Below are 22,040 nucleotides of genomic sequence, written 5' to 3'. Positions count from 1 at the left end.
CCAGGAAGCCGTCAGCGTGCAGGGCCAATCACAGGCACTGAGACATGTTCCCGGTTCGCAGCTGCAGAGATCGGGAAATGTCTCAGTGCCTGTGATTGGCCCTGCGCGCTGACAGCTTCCTGGCGGGCTCGGCACGAGGCGCTTGCGAACACGCCCGAGCCCATCACTATCCAGCACTCATTGGAGGGACAGACAGGGAAGGGGGGCAGGCACAGCTGGCTCTAGAGGGGCAGAGCCAGCTGTCAATCAGGCAGCCAGGTGGATCCTGACAATATTGTTGGGATCCTTCACGGCAGTAGCCTATCTCTGTGCTATCAGCATATAGCAGATAGTAACATGCTATATGCTGACTTTGTGTCAAAGGGGTACAATAGTGAATTTACTCCTGTGACTCAAAAGAAGAGTAAAGTGAAAAAAAAAAAAAGGTTTGTCATTTATTGCTTTATTAAGTTTAGCCAAAAAGCTCTAGAATTTTGGGCTCATTGTTGTCTGGAATATTACTAACTTGTTTTCTAGACCAACATCGGGGAGCCACACCATAGTGGAGGGGATACGTGTAGTTTGAATGCCGCTGTATTCTTTAGGGTCCCAACTAAGACGATAATCTTTCCATTGCTGAAGGAACATGAAAAAAAGAAAAGGAAAGTTGCCAATATATCTACAAAATGTGAAACAGGATCAATGTAAACCTCACTTTTACATTTCACAATGTATGCTGCCATTCTTCAGAAATATCCAACGGAAAAGAAATGGTTTTGGAAAACTCTAGGTAACTTTACAGTTCCGCATGAAAGTCTAAACACTGCTAGGTGACTATACACAGTATTATAATTAACAGAAATGAAAGCCTAACTCATTGTATATGGTGGTGTAGGATTGCCTGCCCTCATTGCTGAGCTAAGGAGGGGAGGAATGGACTGCAGCTGCTGTGGAGTTGTGAACTAAGGTGAATGTTTCTCTGCATTAGATCATCCCCTAGTAAAACAAGCATTATATTCTGCATCAACCTTATTTGTTTTATTTGAGCCCAGAGTGCTGTTTACTATAACACATGCATTTTATTATGCAATTATGCATATTTTTATTGCAATTAAAATTATTTGTAAAATTCTGGTATGTAGTTATTTATTTAAATGAATTGTAACAATAATATCATCCTGCTCTATGATGTAATGGACACAGAAATTGACTGTCTTGATTCTGAAAATGTGTACTCAAATGCAGTGGATTGGATGATCCAGGTAAGAGACATCAGGCAGCTTTAGGTCATATTAGCAGCAGGAGCTTTTCCATCTGTGAATTTTCTGCCCCCATGTGCTCCAAGATGGAGACTCTCATAGTTTAGAGTTAGGACCGCACTATAAGAGGTGCCTTGGCGCGGCAGTGCGGCTTACACATCCTTTGCAGAAGACGTGTATCCAAACCTCTGTCATTGTCCTTAGTGGTGAGACAAGTTGTTTTACATGCTGGTTTGTGAGTGTGCCATGATGCCTTTCTACTGTTCTACTCATCTAATATGGACTGGTTTCACAATCTGGTCTTACAAGATTGAGCATTCATGACTGATACACTGCTGTTCATTTGAAGACCTTTTTCTTTGGACTTTTTGTTGCAATTCAGATTCTGGTTTCAAAGTTACATTGATGTGATGTGTTGAGCAATGATTTTCACCATTCAAATAGGTAGCGTTGATTTTTGTATTACACTGGGCTTACATCCTTAGTTAATCACGCCCAATGGCTTTTATATATTACATGAACAAAGAAGCGTTCTAATGGAATACTTCTGTATAACAAAAAGGTTCTAGTCTTCTACTGTTTTTATGTACATACCATTTCAACCCAGACGTTGGTAGTCAAAGCCTCTTTTTTTTCATTCTGAAAGTGACAATAAAGTAAACATTATTTTTGTGCAAATTAGAATGGCAAATTACTACAACTTGTTTATAGGCACATTAGGGGGACTTTATCAATACTGGAGTAGACAGAATTTGGAGCAGTTGCCCATGGCAACCAATCAGCTTCTCTCTTTAGTTTGCTCAGGTAAGATTTGAAAATGAGAGAGAAGCAGATTGGTTGCAGTGCAAATCTGCTCCAGATTTTCTCTGCTCCAGCTTTAATAAATTTTCCCCATTACTGTGTTAAACTTATTGGTCAAATATACAGTAGCTAACTGTAAAGTAGCTGATTTAAAGCAGTCAATTGCTCCAAAAAACAAGGATGATTTATAAACACTGGTGGGAAGAGAAATGGGACTTCTTAAAGCAACGTATGATTTTCTTAGTAAAGGTGAAAAGATAATAGATTAAATCTTAATGGTTACCATGGGCACCGGTCCCAGAAGCACCTTTGTATTTTTTGCATGTTTTCAAATGCTTGTGTTTAAATAGACCCTGTAATTAAAATACACCAGTACTGAGACAAATATGCCATTGTCTGCCATTGAGGATCTTCTTCTGAAAATACATGTTGCCTGGTTACCACTACTATCAGTACTTTCTTAGTTGTTGACCTGGAACAAGTATGCAGAAGTAAAGTCAGCATGAAGCCAGAACTCCTAATCTGCATGCAGGATTCAGGTCAGTGACTGAGAAAGTATTAACATTATTGCCCGGGCAGAGCATAGCAACAAGCTTGCTTTAATGTCCCCTCCCAACAGCTGATCTTCTCTGCAGCCTGCTGCCCTTGCTTTGGATTTTGGGATGGTACTGGGGAGCAATTTATCTACCAAGGACAGTTAGAAATTTTACATTTTCACACTATTGAATTACTTTTTTTAAAGCCGCCAACCCCTCTACCCCACCATGGAGAATGGTAGACCTTCAATTGGGCTTTAAAGCAATTGGGCTTTAAAGCAATTGGGCTTCAAATGGGCTTCCCAAGCACTGCATGAGCAAAACAGAAAGCAAAGCAAATAAAGATACATTAAGAGATTATCCTCTCTCTTTTCCTAAGGGTCAATTGAGACAATAATGCTGATACAAAAAAAAATCTGCCAAACTTGAAACATCTACCATACAGTTCTACCTGAGCAGCTCAATGTATTTACAAGATGGAATTTTTACCTGCAGTGAAGCTGTCTATGAAATCTGGTAGAACATTCAATTTTTCTGAAATAATGATGGTCTTATTTAACCAGGACAGTCCTCCAAATCAAGCCCCTTCTTTTAGTTCACCCATGTGATAGTGATCACACTACTGTGTTAGAAGATCTGGACTTGACCACCAATAGTCTTTCTAGGGTGCAGGAAGGCTTCTGATGTGAAGGGGGCTCCTGATGTAAAAGGGAGGCTTTGATTTTAGGAGGGACTCTGATGTAAAAGGGGGGCTCCTGATGTGAAGGGGAAATTCTGATGTTAAGAGGGCTCTTGATGTGAAGGGGGCTCGTGATGAAAAGGCACTCTAATATGAAAGGAAGGGGCTCCTGATTTGAAGAGGGGTTCTTAGTATGAGAGATGGGGCTCCTGATTTGAAGGGGGACTCTGATGTGAAGGAGGAATCAGTTTTTCTGTGGGGTCCCCCTTAAAATCCATACCAGATCCCTATCTATTATAAGGATCTAGTATGAGCTTTGGAGGGGCCATGCGTTGTTTTTTCATATTTTTACATTTTTCACATTTTAGACTGGGGTGCCTCAAGATTTTGTATACTTTTAAAGGGTGTCTTGACTGAAAAAAGGTTAAGAAACACTGCATTAGGTAACAGGTTCTTAAGAGCTGTGGAATGATGTGAATTGTTAAGCTGTAGAACAAATGTCAATACTATAAACATACCAAAGAGATCAGATTGGTGAGTGTCAATTTTATGCTGACACTTATAATATCGCCATCTTTTTCTGCTGGGCGCAAGTTCCTGTTGTAGTTGTTCATCAGATAGTTCAGGAGCCTTTCTTCGTCATTGTGAGCCAAGATAGCTGGGATAAAAACTGATATATTACTAACTGATATATTACTATAGATTAGAGCAACGCATAGCCCTCCAGCGGCACATGCACTACAAGTTCCAACATGACGGCATTTGAGGTTCCTGAGCAGCAGATAGTCTCAAGTTGCCAAGCTATCTATACTATACACCCTGAATATATTGATGCCTGATGTGGTGTGACTGGCATGCAAGAACTTGTAAATTCTTTAAAACTTACAGACTGCACATTCACTATACACATTCCTTTTTGCATACTGATCACTGGTAAATAATATTTCTCATTTAAAGTGACACTAAACTCAGGATTTAAATATTAAAAATACATCCAAGTACCCTAACTATTAACAAAATGTAGCCACAAGGGGGTGCTTTAACTATTAACAAAAATGTATCTCATTTGTGTATCACTCAGCCGTAGATCCTCAAATCATCTCTGAATTGGTGCTGACACTGTCCTTCCTTCTGGAGGGTGGCTACTTTTGTTCCACATGGGTGTGTTGTAAAGTATCCACAAGACATGTAACTATTGTATAACTACTGTATGTATATGCTTGGATGCATCTAAATGTCCGAATTTAAAGAAATTTGTATGAATATCCATTCAGAGCAAAACTACATTTACATGTCTAGTAACTGCTCCAAGCTCGCTCCTGTGATAGACTACAATCTCAATGCAAATTAGTCAACTAAACGTAAGATTATATCCCATCACAGGAGTGAGCTTGGAGCTGTGGCTACTTTACAACACACACATTGACCATGGGGAAGAAAAGTAGCCACCCTCCAGAAGGAAGGACAGTGTCAGCACCAATTCAGAGATTATTTGAGGATCTACACCTGAGTGATACACAAATAAGATACATTTTTGTTAATAGTTAAGGTACTTGAATGTATTTTTGAGATTCAACTCCTGAGTTTAGTGTCACTTTAATGTATGCGCAGGACATTTATGTTTTCATCCTCAAGCTATATTGCAATTCAACAAATCAACAGCGGGTACAGTAAAACGCAGTCAGTAAATATGTTTAGCAATATTTGGACTCTTCACAACAATATGAATTTTTAATTTAAAAAAAGGGCGATTTACGTAGGACTGTACAAATGTCATGTGCATATACTGTAATTTAGCACAAAATCTACCTGTTCAGTTATGTAAAAAAAGAAATCATGTATTCATAAGCAGTAAACTTAATTGAAAATCAAGCTTCAGATTAAAACATGTTTACTATAATTGGCTTTTCTATAAGAATAAGAACAGAATAAGAAAAATCAATGCCTGTTTCCTTGAAATATACATTGTCTGTGACCGATCATTGATTCAGTGAATGCATCATGCTTGCACTGATAGCTGTATTAGTAAGTTATATACGGTATTATTAATTACTTACTAATCTTACATTATGTTGTCACATTTCATTAGGGAAACAAGAATGTGAAGAATACAATGAAAATAGCCGGAAGTATCAGTCTTTCCTATTAATCTGCCTGCTTTAAACTGATGGAAAGTTAACATGATTGGCTGCACTTTAAAATGCATTGCTATTTGTAATAACATATTATATTAGATGACATATCGTATGTGGTGATTTTTCTTTGATCTGTTATCAAAAATATACACATAAGAAAGACATAAGAGGTACAATCAGGTGAGGTCCCTACCTGTGCAGCACAGAAAGAGGAGCAGCAACACGTTGTCCATGCTTCTAACTCATGCCTTATGTGTTGAGTGGATTAAACCTCCGTACAATGTCTGGAATGGTTATTTTAGGGACTGACCAGGCCTCTGGGACACCATCACCAGCTGTCCTAGGAATAGTCAGCTGTTGATACCAAAGATGACAAAGGGAAATAACAATGTCCTACATTACTGGACAATTGGACCAGAAAGTAACCAGGATCTTGTTCTGACAGCAGAGGGCTACATTGTATTACAATACATGGACACAACACTCGATGCTGTATTATGGGCTATGCAAATAAATAGTTAATATATGTGTAAATATAATAAAAAAAATATTAAAAAACTTGAAATAACTTCATAAATGGTCAAAATGATAAAGCAATGATTAAAAGACATTATATTAATGTACAAACTAGTCATTCCAAAGTTCAGTGTATATAAAACTTCTAAACTGGATTCACTATGATTTCCTTCTGTCAGGACCACACCTTCTCCTCCTCCTCCCTTTCCCATCATCTTCCTCTTCACCATTCTTCCTTTTCTCCTCTTCTTCTGCCTCTTTTTAACTCTTTCTTGTCGAATGTTGATCATCTTCTCGTTCCATTCATGTGAAATAGTTTAGTTGAGTCCATACACACCTGAATATATAAATGCATCAAATTCCTGCAGGACGTCAGCTATCAAACACTTATTTGTGAGACAAGGCAATGAAAGAACGGACTTGCAGCTTAGAAGTCAAACATTGCAGCAATATGTTTACTGGTTTCTGGTGTGTACCGAGTCAAAGAACTCTTCAACTGCAGTAAGAAATGGCCATCGTGTACCTTAAAGTCATAACTACACCTCATGGGGCCCCATAGAAAAAATGTGATGGGGGGTCCCCTGATCTGAGCCATGAGTAACAATGCCAAGATTCCGAAGACAAAGACTCTTGTGCACCTGAGGTTGTCTCTACACTGTAGACTTTACAGGGCAACCACTCCAACCCTTAATGATAAAGTACTGTATTATTTTCACATGTTCTATGTTTAATTTGCCTCAACAACCTAATTGGGCCCCCTTCCATCCCCAGGCCCCATAGCCTGATGTCAGTGAGCTGGACAGGATGCCAGGCCGAATATCACAGGTTGCTCAGAGGTCTTAACAACTTGGGACATTGTTGCTGCACCCGGCTGCCCCCCAATGAGATGCCACCTGAGGGGCATTTTAGGAACGGCCCTGGCAGTATACATATCTTCCTGTGTTGTAAGGATGAGATCAGGATTGGACTGAACCTGGTCCGAACCTGAGCTACCCTGGAAGGAGCTCCTCCCAAAATCGGAAGTAAGCACCTTCCATGCCACCTAATCAGTTGTGGACAGGGAACTCCGCTTGATGTAATCAGGGGAGGATTGCAGTGATATAATTGACCTTATAGGGCTACATGGCTTTATTAGGTAAATGACATTCATCTAATATGGCCACGTGGCATATCAAGTAAATTGTGTAAGCATTAGTGGTATGCACCTGTGTTTACAGTCAGCTGTGGGGCAGGCCCCAACCCGCAACTGATATGGTGGGAGGCCCATGTAACTTCCATATTTCGATGAGCTTAGGTTTGTACTGAACCTGAGCTTATCTCTAATGTGTTGTTGTATAATGATTAGTTTAGCACATTTATTTGTATGCATGTTATTATAGAGAATGAATATAACAACTGCCAAGGTAGGTGATCTATACCAGCATTTCTCAACCTTTTTTAGGCACGCACCTTTTAAAAGTATGCAAAATCTCAAGCCACCCCAGTCTAAAATGTTAAAAAGGTAAATGTAAAACACATGTGGTGCCCTCCCCCCCATAAGAAAATCAATACCAAACCCTTATCCTAGACAGGGGTCTGGTATGGATTTTAAGGGGGGACGCCAGGCAAAAAAAAAGACGACATGGTGTTTACCCCTTTACATCAGAGTCCTCCCTTTCACATCTGAAACCCTGCTGCCCATCAGAGACCCTCTATTTCATATCAGAAGCCCCCCACCTATACATTAGAAGCCCACCTTAAGATCAGGAGCCCCATCACATAAGAGTCTTCATCTTTAACGGAAATGTGAAGGCTCCCCTGACAAAGCCAGAAGGCAACCTGGTTGGCAAAGGCTGCTCTGTACAACACACATCTGAATTACAGATGAAAATGATTTCAGGACAGTTGGGCTAATTTCTAGAAGCTGAGGGTTGACATGTGGACATTTTATCCCTGCAAACAAATCAAAATCCAGGTGACATTTTTTCAGATCCAGGTTAGAAAAACATCTGACAGATGTCTATAGACTAAACCTTCTCCTTTTTTCTTTAAAAATGTTTTTAGAAATAGACATTGTTTGCCTTCAGTCACAAGTGAAACTTCTGTTACTAGATGCAGGTGATAATGTTGTCATTTTCTTCTTGTGATGCACTTGAGCGCACAAAGGAAAGGGGAAGTAGTTTGTGCATGAAAATATTTTTAGATTCGGACACCCTCTAAGAACTGCCTGAAAGCAAGACCTAGTTGTTGATTTAAAAGATTGTAAATGTTTTTTATATGTATATTTGCATGCATCCCTTTGTACTGTGTATCCGTATATGCAAAGAAGTTGTCAGCAAGAATTTCTAGCTTACATTGCAGGCCCCAAAAAGTAAAGAACAAAATTAAACTAAGCTGTAATTGTTTGCTGAGCTTTTTATTTTGAAGCATTTTAGTTATTTTTTTGTAGTTGTTACGCCCTTTTGGATAACACCAAGTTATTTATCAGAGAATAATGGATTATTTACATGAGTCTGTGGTTATAGTATTTTCCTACTATAGCCATATAATCAAATTCCGGTGCCAGTTGGACTGCACGCTCATCTACACCAGCCTTTCTCAACCAGGGTGCCGTGGCACATTGGTATACTTTTTGGCTTCCTCAGGGGTGCCTCAAATTTTTGTGAACTGTGGGACTGTGATGTGAAGGGGGGAATGAAGACTGAGGTGAACGGGGCTCATAATGTAAACGGGGAACTCTGATGTGAATGGGGGGTGGGGACTCTGATATGAAAGAGGGGCTTCTGATGGGAAAGGGTGACTCTGATATGAAAGTGTGTTACCGTATATACTCGAGTATAAGCCGTCCCGAATATAAGCCGAGGTACCTAATTTTACCACAAAAAACTGGGAAAAAGTATTGACCCGAATATAAGCCGAGGGTGGGAAATGAGGCAGCTACTGGTAGATAGATACCAATAAAATTACATTAATATTTATTTAAAAGAAAAATAACCTAGCTCTGTAAGTGGAAAAGGGGGTACAGGGCTACATACAGATCATTTAATACATTCATGTTAGTATAATTGTAAATGTATTGTCTGCACTGTATTAGCAGTATATACTACATATAGAGTGCACTGAACAATAGATTTACAATTATCCTCTGCTAATATGAATGGGTTAAATGATCCATAGTACAGGGCTACATACAGATCATTTAATACATTCATGTTAGTATAATTGTAAATGTATTGTCTGCACTGTATTAGCAGTATATACTACATATAGAGTATATACTGCTAATACAGTGCAGACAATACATATATAATTGCTTAATGAATCTCTCTCTGAAAAGTAAGGCTGATACTGCACTGCCAGTCTAACGGAATATCTATTTCTGTGATTGGGTGTGACATTTTTGCATTGTGGAAGGGAGGCAGAGCACCCATAGGAATGCCACTCAAAACACAAGAAGCATGAATATTTATGAATAATGACATTTATGAAATATAATTAATGACTGAACGGTCAAGTCTTAATTATATTAGCTCCAAAAACATGTGGAGTATTTTAGGATTTTATGACCATATTAAGGCTGCGGACAGCTTCCTGAGTAGGACATAGACCTAAACATGTCCTTGCCCAATAAAAATGTTCATTTCTATTTAATTCCTCTTGCAATAATTGAAATAAGGAGAGTATTTCTCAAAAAGGAATATTTACTAAGAGTAAGGTAGGTTTATGTACTCACGTGTTCATTGCTCAGCTCAAATGGAGCATTACACCATAAGCTGAAAAAAGGCAAATTAATTGAATGTGCAGTGTTGCATTGGCATCAGGGGCCCCAGAAGGGGTTAACTCACAGGCACATGTTATGCCTGAGTAGACAGCTGATCTTAGAAATGTTTGTCTTCACAAGCCATCTGTTTGCTGCAGAATAATGTGTGTCACTCAGTCCTGCCGAAATTAGACTTTCCTATACACTTGGTGAGAGCTTCCAGTTATCAGCTGGACCCCCTCAGTCTCCAGAGTAGGCGAATGCCTTGTGAAAGCTGCACTGGTATTTCACTTATGACAATCAGTGACTCAAAAGAAAAGTTAAAGGGACTCTGTAATGAAACAAAAAACCCTGTGTGGTTAGGTCCTGATGGATGCAGACACTTCATAACTCACATGCCACATACTACTTCAAGGAAATGATTCTCAACCTTTTCATCACGATCAGAAAAAAGTTGCTTTCTTCAGAGCCCCATCACACAGGTTTTTGCTTTGGGAGAAATTCCCTTTAATCACATTTGTTTTCATTAGCAGCAGTTGTATTCTGTATTCAGTCCGGAGTTTATTTAGTGATTGTTTTTACACACTATTTTTTGCGATTGCACTGGCCTGGAACATTGATGTGCCACACGTTCTGGTGCGGGGGATTGCACTGCAGGCTGGGGGAGGGGGATTTGGCTGTGGTGCCATTGACTTGAATGCACCACCATGCCCCCACCCGCCCCAAAAAGCAGGGAGGATTTTCTGATGCGATCCATTGCGCTCCAGCAGCTAAACGTGCTGGAAAGTACTGGAAGTGGTGTGAACCAATCCTAAAAGAAATATTAAACTCTTAAACATGTTTCAATAATGAATGCAGATTACACAAATACACATTGCCCAGCAAAGTATTTCTTTACATTTTTGCCCAAACACTTACAGTCATGTTTCCAAACAGCTCCAACTCTCTCAGCTCCACTTCCCCAAACTTCCTGTTCAGTCAGGCAGCAAAGCTTCCATCAGCTGCCCATCTACTAGCTTGGAGAAGGAAGGAAGGATAGGGAAGGGGGGCAGGGAGCAGGAGAGTGTCTTACTTTGTTGTTCCTGTGTGGTTGTGGAGACACACACAGCTTACTAGCAGACAAAGGGTGGCTCCATAGGACCCTGCAAGGGAAAGGAGCCACTCTAAAACAGGATATCAGGGCCAGTGCTCAGGAGACCAGATGGTTCTGCAGGAAGCTAAAACTTTTAAACATCAAGAAGCAGCATCCATTGTAAGTGATTCAACCAGCTTTTGAAATAGCTTAAAAACCTTTTGACTTTACTATCACTTAAAGATAGTGCTACAGCAAGTTGGCAGTCCCAAATTTCCTAATGCAGTCCCTGACTACAGCTTATTGACATGATGAGTAAACAGTAAAGCTCCATTCACACCTGAGCGGCTGTCCACACGCATTCGGCTGTACGGATACACGCAGAGCCACTCTGAACAGAAAATACAATGCACTTCAATGTGCTTTGTTCAGACCATAGTCCAAATAGTCCAAGAATGATAATCCGGCAGATTCCACACGTTCGCTGCTATTTAATAGCCAAAAACAAGCGGCACCCGTGCGGATTAAAAAATATTGTCGTTTTCATCGCGCGGGAACCGCAAACACTATATGTGAATGCAGCCTAGGGAGCAGAGTTATAAGCATAATTAGAACATAATTCGAGCAGATTGTGTCCAGACAGTTTTTTTTGTGGACTTCGCACATAGGAAGAGTTAACAGTATAAACGAATGCATTATGTTCAAAATCTAAGAAATGTAAAATGCTGCACAGAAGGTAATGAAATAACAGACACAATACGTGTGATAAATAGATATATCCAGAAACCTTCAGCACAAAACTAACATAAAGAAATAACTGAAAGAAATAACTATTTTTATTATTTATTTCAAAGAGATTCTTTTATCCAGCAATGCATTTTACTAGTTATCGTTCTACTACACATAAAATCCAGGTTAGTGCTAAATCTCGGCACAAATTTAAAAGGAAATGAAAATGATTTGGTAGTCCATTTTACCTATTTTTTTAGTTTACATGTTTCTTTTCAGTTTGATATCTCTAATTAAAAACATCAGATAGAGCAAAAGTCAATGCTCTGACTCTGACCCACTTGTGTGTGACTTTCAGCTTCAGCTTTTGAGCTCTCTAAACATCAGGATTTTTTTCAAAACGAGGTCAGAAAATCCAGAAAAAACATGCAAACCTGCTCACTGAACAGAATAATCCGGGATATTCATTTGCAAAGGAATATGCTATATTGTATATTTACTTGACAACAAAAAAGAGAAGATTTTTGTACCTAACATTAAATCTTTGTCTTAAAGTCTATTGAGGGACATAGGAATGTTGTAATTATTAAACGTTGGGGTTATACTAGTGCCTTCAGGAGATTTGGACGCTGCCAAATGAAAAAGTTAAAGTGTATTTCCACTTTTGCGGTCAAATTTAAAAAAACCTGTCTATATGTTTGGTATGTGTTTCTATTCACATAGCATAAAGAAAAATAATTTAAAAAATATACATTTCTTACCTTTTAAATGTTTTGATACAGCAAACACAATGGCCGATTCCAGGTTTTTCTCAGCACCTTTACGGTGATCTGTCCTAATGGAAAGACTTAGGACTCAAAATTGAGGATTGTGTTTTCTCTCCTTCACTTACTTAACATGCAATGGAGAAGCCACCTCAGACCCTTCACAGCATCACCTAACATTATAAAGAAAGATAAACAAGTAGAAATGTAAACCATTAAAACCCTAACCCAAGTAAAAACAGTTTAAACTGCAAGAAGCATGTTTTAAATATTTTTTTTAGCTTATCATATGTAATTGGGAACATGTAACAAATATAAAATAGGTGTGGAAATACACTTTTAGCCAGCTCCAATATTAGCCTATCGCCAACAGTAATGAGTTTTGTGAGCAAGCAGTGCATAAGGCCAAACACCGAGGGGTGGGGCCTATGTCCCTCAATGGACTTCAAGAAAAAGGTTTTATGGTAAGTACAAAAATCGTTTTTACTTTATTTCCCTTAAAAGGAATCAGGAATGTAATAATTCTTTTTTTAGTTTCATAAGTTTTTTATTAATTTTTTCCAAGTATAGAAATACAGCTAGTACATACACTCCAACGTAGAGTGCATCCCCGCATATCTCACCGAGGCCGTCGGGTTGGAGTATAGTGCAGCAATCCAGGTACAGAACCCTGACCCGAAGCCCCACCTGTGAAGTATATAAAACAAATATTGCCAGGACAAAGAGTCGAATGCCTTTTGCATATCCAGTGAGAGGAGCATAAGTGGGATGCGTCTCTGATTCGCTTTTTCAATAAGGAGACAGGCTCTACGTACATTGTCTCCGGGTTGACGTCTGGGTATAAAACCGACTTGATCTTTGTGGATAAGGTCTGGAATTATTGAGTTAAGTCTAGTTGCCAGTATTTTAGCCAATAGTTTGATATCCACGTTTAAAAGCGAAATCGGCCTGTAATTATCCCAGTGGGTGTTATCTGTGTCTGGTTTGGGGATCATGCAAATGGTGGCTGAGAGGGACTCCGTTGTAAGTTTTGATCCTTTTTGGAGGGCAAAATCCCCTGAGACGCCGGCGAGGAGCGGAGCTGCTTTAGGGCACGTCAGCCATCCAGCGTGCCGCGCATGCGCCCCCACGTCCAATTCTTAATCAGGAATGTAATAATTCTTAGACATTAATACAGCGGAGCAAGGTTCTTCACAGTAAGATCAGTTAGGGTCTGGAACTCACTGCCACAGGCGGTGATTTCAGCAAATAATGTGGAATTGTTCAAGAAACTTTTGGACGATTTCTTAAGGGACCGTAATATACAGGGGTACAGGTACTCCTAGAATGAGATCCTAATAGGTTGGACTTGATGGACTAATGTCTTTATTCAACTTCAAATACTATGTAACTATGTAACATTTGGGACATCCAAAAGCAGTCCAACTGAGGGGTGGATTATAGCCCCAGAAAGATCCAACAGATGTGAAAATCAAACAATAAGGGTATCTAAAGGCCAGAACTAAGGCTGGATGAAGGGTCAACGCAAGCATGGAAATTGCCATGATCAAGGAAAGGAAACTTTTGTGTTCCAAACCAGGAAAGGAAATCACCACTAGTGAGAAACTGCTACCAGAAGTATGATGGGCCTCAACTAAAAATGTGGGGGACAACCAATAAGTGATTTGCTAGAGGGCTGTACATCATAGAGCATTGGTTAAATTGAGCTTTCATAGGCTGCTTAGTTCCAGCAACCAATGCACAATATAGCATGTGCAAAAGGGCCAAGCTCACAAATGCAGTGACAACCTGTTTAGTTAGAGTCATTGCTGGCATGACTATACTGATAGGTATGTATGTAGGCTTGTTTATTTAATATGCCAGGCTGATTTTAGTGTTCATTAAGCCCTATTTCAAAAGAAAGTAAAGCTATACGTTTTCCTAACTTGCCAGTGTTCAGTAGGAAGTGGTGTCTGAATGTGCCCAGAATTATAACCATTTGTCATAATAAATCAGCATGAATTATAGGGCAGATGCTGTAGAATTCGCAAAGGACACCATGTACCTAATAACTGATTTACTGTCTGCAGCTTCAGTACTTAGCTCTGTTTTCACAAACTGTTTGCCAGTCTCACACATGAATGTTATGTGGGCGAGGGAGCTTCATCCCAGCTGCCAAAAAACAACCATAAATAGCAGTAGGTGTGAAGCTGTCTAGCAGGGTGAGAGGAGTGGGCGAATGATCAGAAAAACCCTTCAATCAATGCCTTATGACAGGCAGAAATCATTTCTGTATTTGGCAGCTCTAGCTCTCCTAAAAAGAATTGTGCTTTCTGAAGGTACAAGCGGAGCAAGGTAGTGGGGCTTATTTAAAGCTGAACTCCGGACACAAAAGCTTCCATTTAAAAATATTCCTCAATAGCCACAAAGGATATAAATGCACTTTGGGTGCACTAAAAGCTTTTGCACCCCACATATTACACTATGAAAGTAGCAGCGACACCATCACTGTGCCGCGTGTAGTCTATGCAGAATGCAGAGATGTGGGAGGGACCCAGCAGGCCCCACCCACTACAGACTGCCTGCAGAAAACTACAGGAGAGGGGTGGATACAAGACCAGTCCCCCTGCACAAGGAAAAAGAGCAGCAATCACCGGTCTTTATGACAGGAAGTACTTGCACAAAGGCAAATTTGAATGCTAGATGACCGTACAGATCTGAAAAAAATAGCAAGATTCAAGTAAGGGTAAATGTCTGCTGAATTTAGACAATATTTGCTTTTCCTGGAGTTCAGCTTTTACAATTGTAGTTAGTAGCTGACATCATATGCTGTCAGGACCTCTTACTTTAGTTTTAAGTTTTGTTCCTCCAGTGCTACCTAAAAAGATACCTGAATGGAGAATATATGAAGGTTGCCATTATTAAACACACCTTTTTCAAGTTTCCTGACTTTGAATGCTCCCAGGACTTCAATAAGGTCTTAGCCACTATGCAGAGCAAATACTGTATACTAGAGGTGCACCGAAATGAAAATTTCAAAACCGAAACAAAACCGAAATTAAAAAAATGTTAGGCCGAAACCGAAAATGTTTTTAACTTTTTCAATTTTTTAAAATATTTAAATTTTATTTATTTTTTATAAACTTTTCAATTTTTTTATATTTATTTGTATTTATTAATTATTTTTTTATTAAATATTTTTATTTTTTAGGGGCTTCGGGGGAAATATTAGCGGTCAAAACAGACCCCTGATATTTCCCTTTTAAAATAGAAAAAGAAATTGAGGATACAGGGTCATTTTCGGACGATATTTTTTGGCGGTCAATATATCGGTGCATCCCTACTGTATACAGTTTAGGAATTTTGGTTTCTCGGTGACTTTTTAATCCACATGCTTGTTCCAGGTCAATGACTCAGGCAGTACTGAAGCCAGAGAAAACACCTGTCACTGGAAAAAAGTGCATGAGCTACTTTTCTGCAGATGTCGGCCCTTTTGACCCTATAGACTTCAATGGAGATGCCCGGAAACTCACAACACAAGCGTTTTCATGCTTTATTGAGTATTTTTTTTGCCTTTTGTCATGCAAGAGCCAGGCTTCCTCTGCAAAAAACACTGGCGAATAAAACAGAGGAAAGCACAGGCTGAACAATGTCTGACAAAACACTTGGGAAAGCGCTTTGAAAAAGGCTTACCTAAAAAAAAGCTTGATAAACACACGTTGATGCACGTAAAAACACTCAAAAACGCTTAACAAAAATGCCTGAAAAACTGATGCTTAAGTCTGAACAGAGCAGTAGATGGACAGCTGCACAGTTCATTGTGATCTTGTACTGGACAGGGGCGGACTGACTGGCCAAGAGGGGGTCAGTGGCCAAGGCCGCCGACAGGTGGGTACAAGCAGACATCCTGTACGGGGTCAGGCTCCATCAAGGCAGTAGGGGAACCCAAACCCAGCACGAGCTGCCTGTAGTGACCCACATGCCATGGTTACCAGTTGATTGGCAGGCTTCTCCCTTCCTTCCCTACAGGGACCGGGGTTCCGCTGCATAGAAGGAGAAGAGGAGCCTGTCAAACTGCTTGTTACCATGTCAAGTGGGCAAAACCGTCCGCTGGGCAGATCTATCAGGGTCCTGTCTCCTCACCTGGGCTGTGCTGATCAGCTCAATGAAGGGCTGTTGACTTTTAGCACATTTGGCTCCTCCCCCTGCATCACCCACAGCCCATGGTATCGGGAGCAGGAGTTCCACCATGAGGTAAGCTGCATTGGCTGGGCAGTAGGGGAGGGGGGTCAACAGTGTAAGATGAGGGATGTAGAGGGTGTGGAAGTTACTAGTGTTGGAAGAGAGTGGCAGCCATCAAACCCTCTTCCAACACTGTTAACTTCTGCATCCCTCCTACAGTTTTCACCTCTGCACCCCTGCTGAGCAGTGTAGGAAGGGGGTGCAGATGTGAGAAGCATTAATAAAGAGTTGCAGAGGGTGCATAGGTGGGCAGTGTAGGAAGAGGGATGCAGGGGGTGCAGAGGTGGGCAGTGTAGGAAGAGGGATGTAGGGGTTGCAGAGGTGAACAGTGTAAGAAGAGGGATACAGGGGGTGCAGAGGTGAGAAGTGTAGGAAGAGGGATGCAGGCAGTGCATTGGTAAATAGTGTATGAAGAGAAGGGAATGTTTTGCAGGGATAAGTCTATAATATTGCCACTCTACACATCACTGGTTCGGCCTAACCTGGAGTATGCGGTGCAGTTTTGGGCACCGGTACACAGAGGGGATGTCCTTGAACTCGAGAAAGTCCAGCGAAGGGCGACCAAACTCATCAAAGGGATGGAGGACAAGAGCTATGAGACACGGTTACTAAATTTAAATATGTTCACGCTGGAACTTAGGAGATTAAGGGGGGACATGATTTTCACATACAAAATGTTCCATAGTCATAGCAACATTAGCAATAAACTCTTCACGATTAATTCCGTAACAAAGACTAGAGGACACCACCTAAAACTGGTAGAAAAAAAATTCAAACACAAGGGGCGAAGGGGATTCTTCTCAGTTCGCGCGGTTAGGGTCTGGAACTCACTGCCGCAAGCAGTGATTTCAGCTAATAGTCTGGAATCATTCAAGAGGCTTTTGGACGATTTCCTGAGAAACGGTAATATACAGGGGTACAAGTACTCCTAAAAACGAGATGACGCGAGGATCTTTACACCCACACACACACACAATAGGTTGGACTTGATGGACATATGTCTTTATTCAACCTCAAATACTATGTAACTATGTAACTATGTAAGAGGGATGCAGGGGTTAGGGGTTGCAGAGATGAGACGTGTAGAAGGAGGGATGCAGGGGGTGCAGAGGTGAGAAGTGTAGGAAGAGAGATGCAAGGGGTCCAGAGGTGAACAGTGTATGAAGAGGTATACAGGGGGTGCAAGAATATATATGCGGGTGGGGCTTGATGGTGGGTGGGGCTTGTATATGGGCAGAGAACAAGGGGGCCCCATAATCTCGTATTGCCCGGGGTCCCATGTGTTGTCTGTCCACCCCGGCTACTGTACATGAAGTTCAGAGAAGCAAAGCTGAGAGAGTTGGAGCTGTTTGGAAACATTATGACTGTAAGCGCTTGGCTAAAAATGTAAAGAAATACTTTGCTGGATAATGTGTATTTGTTTGATCTGGATTCATTATTAAAAATAAGTAGATTTAATACTACTTTGAGTAATGAAAACACACAGTAAGATCTCATATGGTATTTATGAGCATCAAGAATGTCAATTATTAATGCTTTAAAATGATATCAGTGGGTAGATTGCAATGGAAGAACGTCTATCAAAGTTCACTGTAGAATCAAATTCTCTTGTCGGGCATGTTTAGACAATGAGCAAGAGACTGGCAGCTGTCTCCACTATTCAAGATTTGTGTGTTGCTTCAGTGGAGGAATAATAAACTGTTAAGGCTGGTTTGGAGGGGTGCCTTTTCTGTTACACAGTATATACAACACAAAAAGTCACTAAAACTCAAATCACTACTGAAATGAAAATTGTAACCATGATACTGTATGTTCTTTAATAAATATTTAAAAATTGATCCTCATAAATACTGTTAACTTTAGGCTAATGGTGACCAATATTGTTGCTGTATTGCCTTTGGTAATGTCACATAACTATGCATTGAACAGAAACCCCCAACCCTCCTCATTTGGTTAGTCGGTGTTGCCTGTTACAGCTTCAGGGTGCCTGATTGTCAATTCTGGATTAAATTGACCAGCAGCTACAGTATATAGTGTGAAGTCCATCCAAAATGGATATATAAATTGAAAAATTATAGCATTTCATGTTTTATTTTTGGTACTTTAGAAGAGAAGAAAAGAGAATATTGGAGAGACACCAAAAACCTGCTTGAACTGATAAAACTGATGTTTTATACATTTTTTTAAAATATTTAAATGACAACGCTGTTTTACAAATAATATAGCCTGCACAATGACTCTGGTGTTACATTATGACTTAGAAATTGTTTACTTTCAGATTCTCTCTCAAATAATAACTCTATAGCACCAATATATAAAAGTTTTGCTTTAGGGTAACAATGTGCTTTAACCATGGCCCTCAAATTTAAAACAGGGCCAACCTAATCCTATTGTATTGAATTGTATTGTGACTGTAGTGTATTCCTTTACTTTGTAAAGCACTGCACACATATAATTATAATAATAATTTGGGATAATATAAAATTGGTTGTATCTAGGTAAAAAAGCCTGTGAGAGCCCAGAGCTGTTAAAGGAGAACTATGGGGTTCTATCGTCGCGGCCACAGCAATGAGATCATTTGAAAAAAAAGCAGTGGGCGGGCTGGATCAAATGTTAACGCCCCCTAAGAGGAAAGGAGCTTGGAGCAGGGTTGAAGACGGCCATTTACTACAGGTTTTGAGGGTTTTATCTGTGATGTGCTGCGACTTTAGAAAAAAGGAACGATGCTACTACAATCAAGGTAAGGGGTATTTTTATTTGCCCTTAAGTCATAGTTCTCCTGCTTACACTTTAAGATTTAAGATTGATTTTTGTTGCATAAAAGAGCATTAACCCAGACCAGAAGACATGCAAAACATCCACTGGTATTGTATAGCAACCATTAACCAAGTGGATAATTCCCAGTTTTGCATTTTTTCGCAAGGTATAGTAGAGTCGGTAAAGTAAAAGTGCAAACGAAGATCCAGTGTACTGACAACTGTTGAGAAAAAGGTTTCCTCCACTTCCACAAAGCCCTTTTTAGTTGAGGACAGAAAGTCTATAGCCCAGTTCGTCCAGGCTTTGCCAAATGGAGAAGGGGGTCTGTTGTTTGAGAAAATGATACAGGTTTATTACTTGTTTAGGGATAGCCATTGTACTTAGGATACTTTCAAGAGGCCATATTTAGAGTTTGTGTTCCCATTTGGGCTTTACAGCATATGCAAGAGGGGGATACCTGTAAAAGTGATGGCTATAAAGTTAAAAGCTATTTTTCAGGTGCTCAACAGAGACAAACGTACCCATAACATATAACTGATGAACATATTTAATCCCTCTTTGAGCTCAACATAGGGCTAAATATTCATACAAGGTATTACAAGTGCAGGCTGAACCATAAATGAGTATGAGGAGATATTTCTATGTTAGTATCCTTGCACAAGATATTGGCTTTATGCTATGCCACTAGCCCTATGCCTAGAGGGGAATTTTTGTTGCAGTTATGTAGGGGGAGTTTAAATAGTAGATCATTTAGATCTTGATATGAACCCTGTAAAGCTACTGCTAGGACGGTGGCTGTGTTTTCTGCTAAGGGGTTGAGACAGTCATTAACTTAAGTCAGCTGGCCAGCCTAAAAGTAGTGTTGAACGTTAGGTACTGAGGGGCCTCCCATTTCCTTAGGGGCATGTAAACTGATTTTGTTAATGCATGGCACTTTCCCCATTCCAGATAACTGAAGAGTGTATGGATGCAAATTTTTTATTTGGAATGTACACTTCGGTTGAATCTAGGACATACAAGATATATTTTTGATTAAATCTATTTACTCTATCAGATGTAATGGGGTTTACCACATTTTAAGTTTTGCTGATATAGTATTAACTAGCAGGGTCAGATTCAGTGTAATGTAGTTTTTGATCCCTAGGTTTTTGTATCTGTTAACAGCCTGAAATGGAGTATCCAATGGGGAGATTTTAGGTTGTATTGGTCCAATAGATAACAGCTTTCTGCTGACCTGAGAAGGTACCAAATATTTCAACGATCCTTAACAATAAGTGACTGCCTCTTCCTATCTAGGTAAATTAGGGAGTAGAGAGAAATACTTTCTTTCAGTCTACTCCCAGCTAAGTCATTTGATTGTTGATGATTGACCCTTTAGATTTGCAAATGGTTCTATTACAAATAAGCATGGTGATAGGGTGCAACTGTGCATTGTACCCTGTTGAAACTAGATAAAAGGAGGGTTGAGACAGTATGCACCCTCATTACTGGGTCATTGTAGAGCAAGTTTATCTATTTAAGAAAATCCGGGTCCACACCTCATTTTGTTCAGTACCACCGATAGATATTCCCATTCTACATAATCAAAGACCTTACGGATGCCTAGTGACACTACAAGGCTTAATTCTCCAGAGTCCTGCATTGCATGCACTGTCCTAATGTATGTAAAAGGTAAAACAAACTATAAAAATATGTAATTATATTACAGAAGTTAGGAACCATCACACAAACTGGGACACCACCCCTATATATACAATATATATCAAAATACGGGGAAAAAGAAAGAAAGGGGCTTTGTGGTGACCACTACAAAATACCAGGGAGTTGATCCAAAAATAAGGTCAATTGATTCATCAATATAATAAAATTTCTTTTTTAATACACTCAGTTCATGATGTCAATACATCTATATTTAAAATTAATCCAAATAAAAATGCATAAATAGGTGCATACAACATAAATAACCTCCCTGGATCCCACACAGAACTCATGATTATCAATTCATATATTGGTCATTGCTCTCATTGTGTTCATATCTTATTTAAATGATTATTTGTACATAATTATTCTATATATCATTAATTCAGCCATGATTCTGTGCTTGCTCCAGTCTTCAACGCGTTTCACCGAGGCTTCATCAGGAAGATTTGGAGAGGTTAACCTATAGTGTTTATATGGGTATGAGAGTAAATTTACAGACGTCTACATGATAATAAATATATCACACTCATTAATATCAGCTGACCATACATATTCATAATGCAATAACTACCATATTAATGACTTTTTTGTTGGTGATTGGATGTCCATCTGCAGGGAGTCTCCCTATCCAACCAAGGGACAGGAAAGTCGGGGGAGGCAGTCAGAACGCAAGGAAGCCAAGTATCTGTCCTAATCGTACCTATGAAGTTAAATTGAATATTCCAGATCTCCATTCCAGCAATATATATAACACAATCCATATATCTATAATTCAAGGATGATAGCCTTGATTGTCAGAACGCAAGGAAGCCAAGTATCTGTCCTAATCGTACCTATGAAGTTAAATTGAATATTCCAGATCTCTATTCCAGCAATATATATAACACAATCCATATATCTATAATTCAAGGATGATAGCCTTGAAGAACCAAAATACCGTCTCCGTGACATGGTTGTAACCAAACTAAAGAGAATTAATTGATCAATACATTTAATAAAAGTTCACTTATTAAATATATCACTGCTATGTTTGGTCTGAGACTTCCATTTATATTGTTCACATTCTGTCCATATATCTAAACTCATAAACTCAGAGAGAAATAGTTTCCACCCACCATGGAGAGACGGCGCTCGATATTCTCCAAATGTTCA

At 39.7% G+C, this 22,040-nt stretch overlaps 1 protein-coding gene across 1 annotated transcript in view; it reads right to left on the bottom strand.

The window, feature by feature from the left end:
* The window catches only part of CHRNG (cholinergic receptor nicotinic gamma subunit), a 24,488-nt gene extending 18,866 nt beyond the window's left edge, over window positions 1-5,622 (bottom strand). Inside the window, exons 1-4 of the mRNA XM_018572139.1 lie at window positions 5,583-5,622; window positions 3,773-3,912; window positions 1,833-1,877; window positions 506-615 (exon numbers count right to left, since the gene is read on the bottom strand). Of these exons, the coding sequence (XP_018427641.1) occupies window positions 506-615; window positions 1,833-1,877; window positions 3,773-3,912; window positions 5,583-5,622 (335 nt within the window). The remainder of the gene's footprint in view (window positions 1-505; window positions 616-1,832; window positions 1,878-3,772; window positions 3,913-5,582) is intronic.
* Window positions 5,623-22,040: the final 16,418 nt, after the last annotated feature.

The sequence above is a fragment of the Nanorana parkeri genome, unplaced genomic scaffold (assembly GCF_000935625.1).
Source record: "Nanorana parkeri isolate BGI_ZX_2015 unplaced genomic scaffold, ASM93562v1 scaffold1947, whole genome shotgun sequence".
Taxonomy (NCBI): domain Eukaryota; kingdom Metazoa; phylum Chordata; class Amphibia; order Anura; family Dicroglossidae; genus Nanorana; species Nanorana parkeri.
Note: the sequence above shows the minus strand (reverse complement) of the source record. Positions and strands in the feature narration are given on the sequence as shown.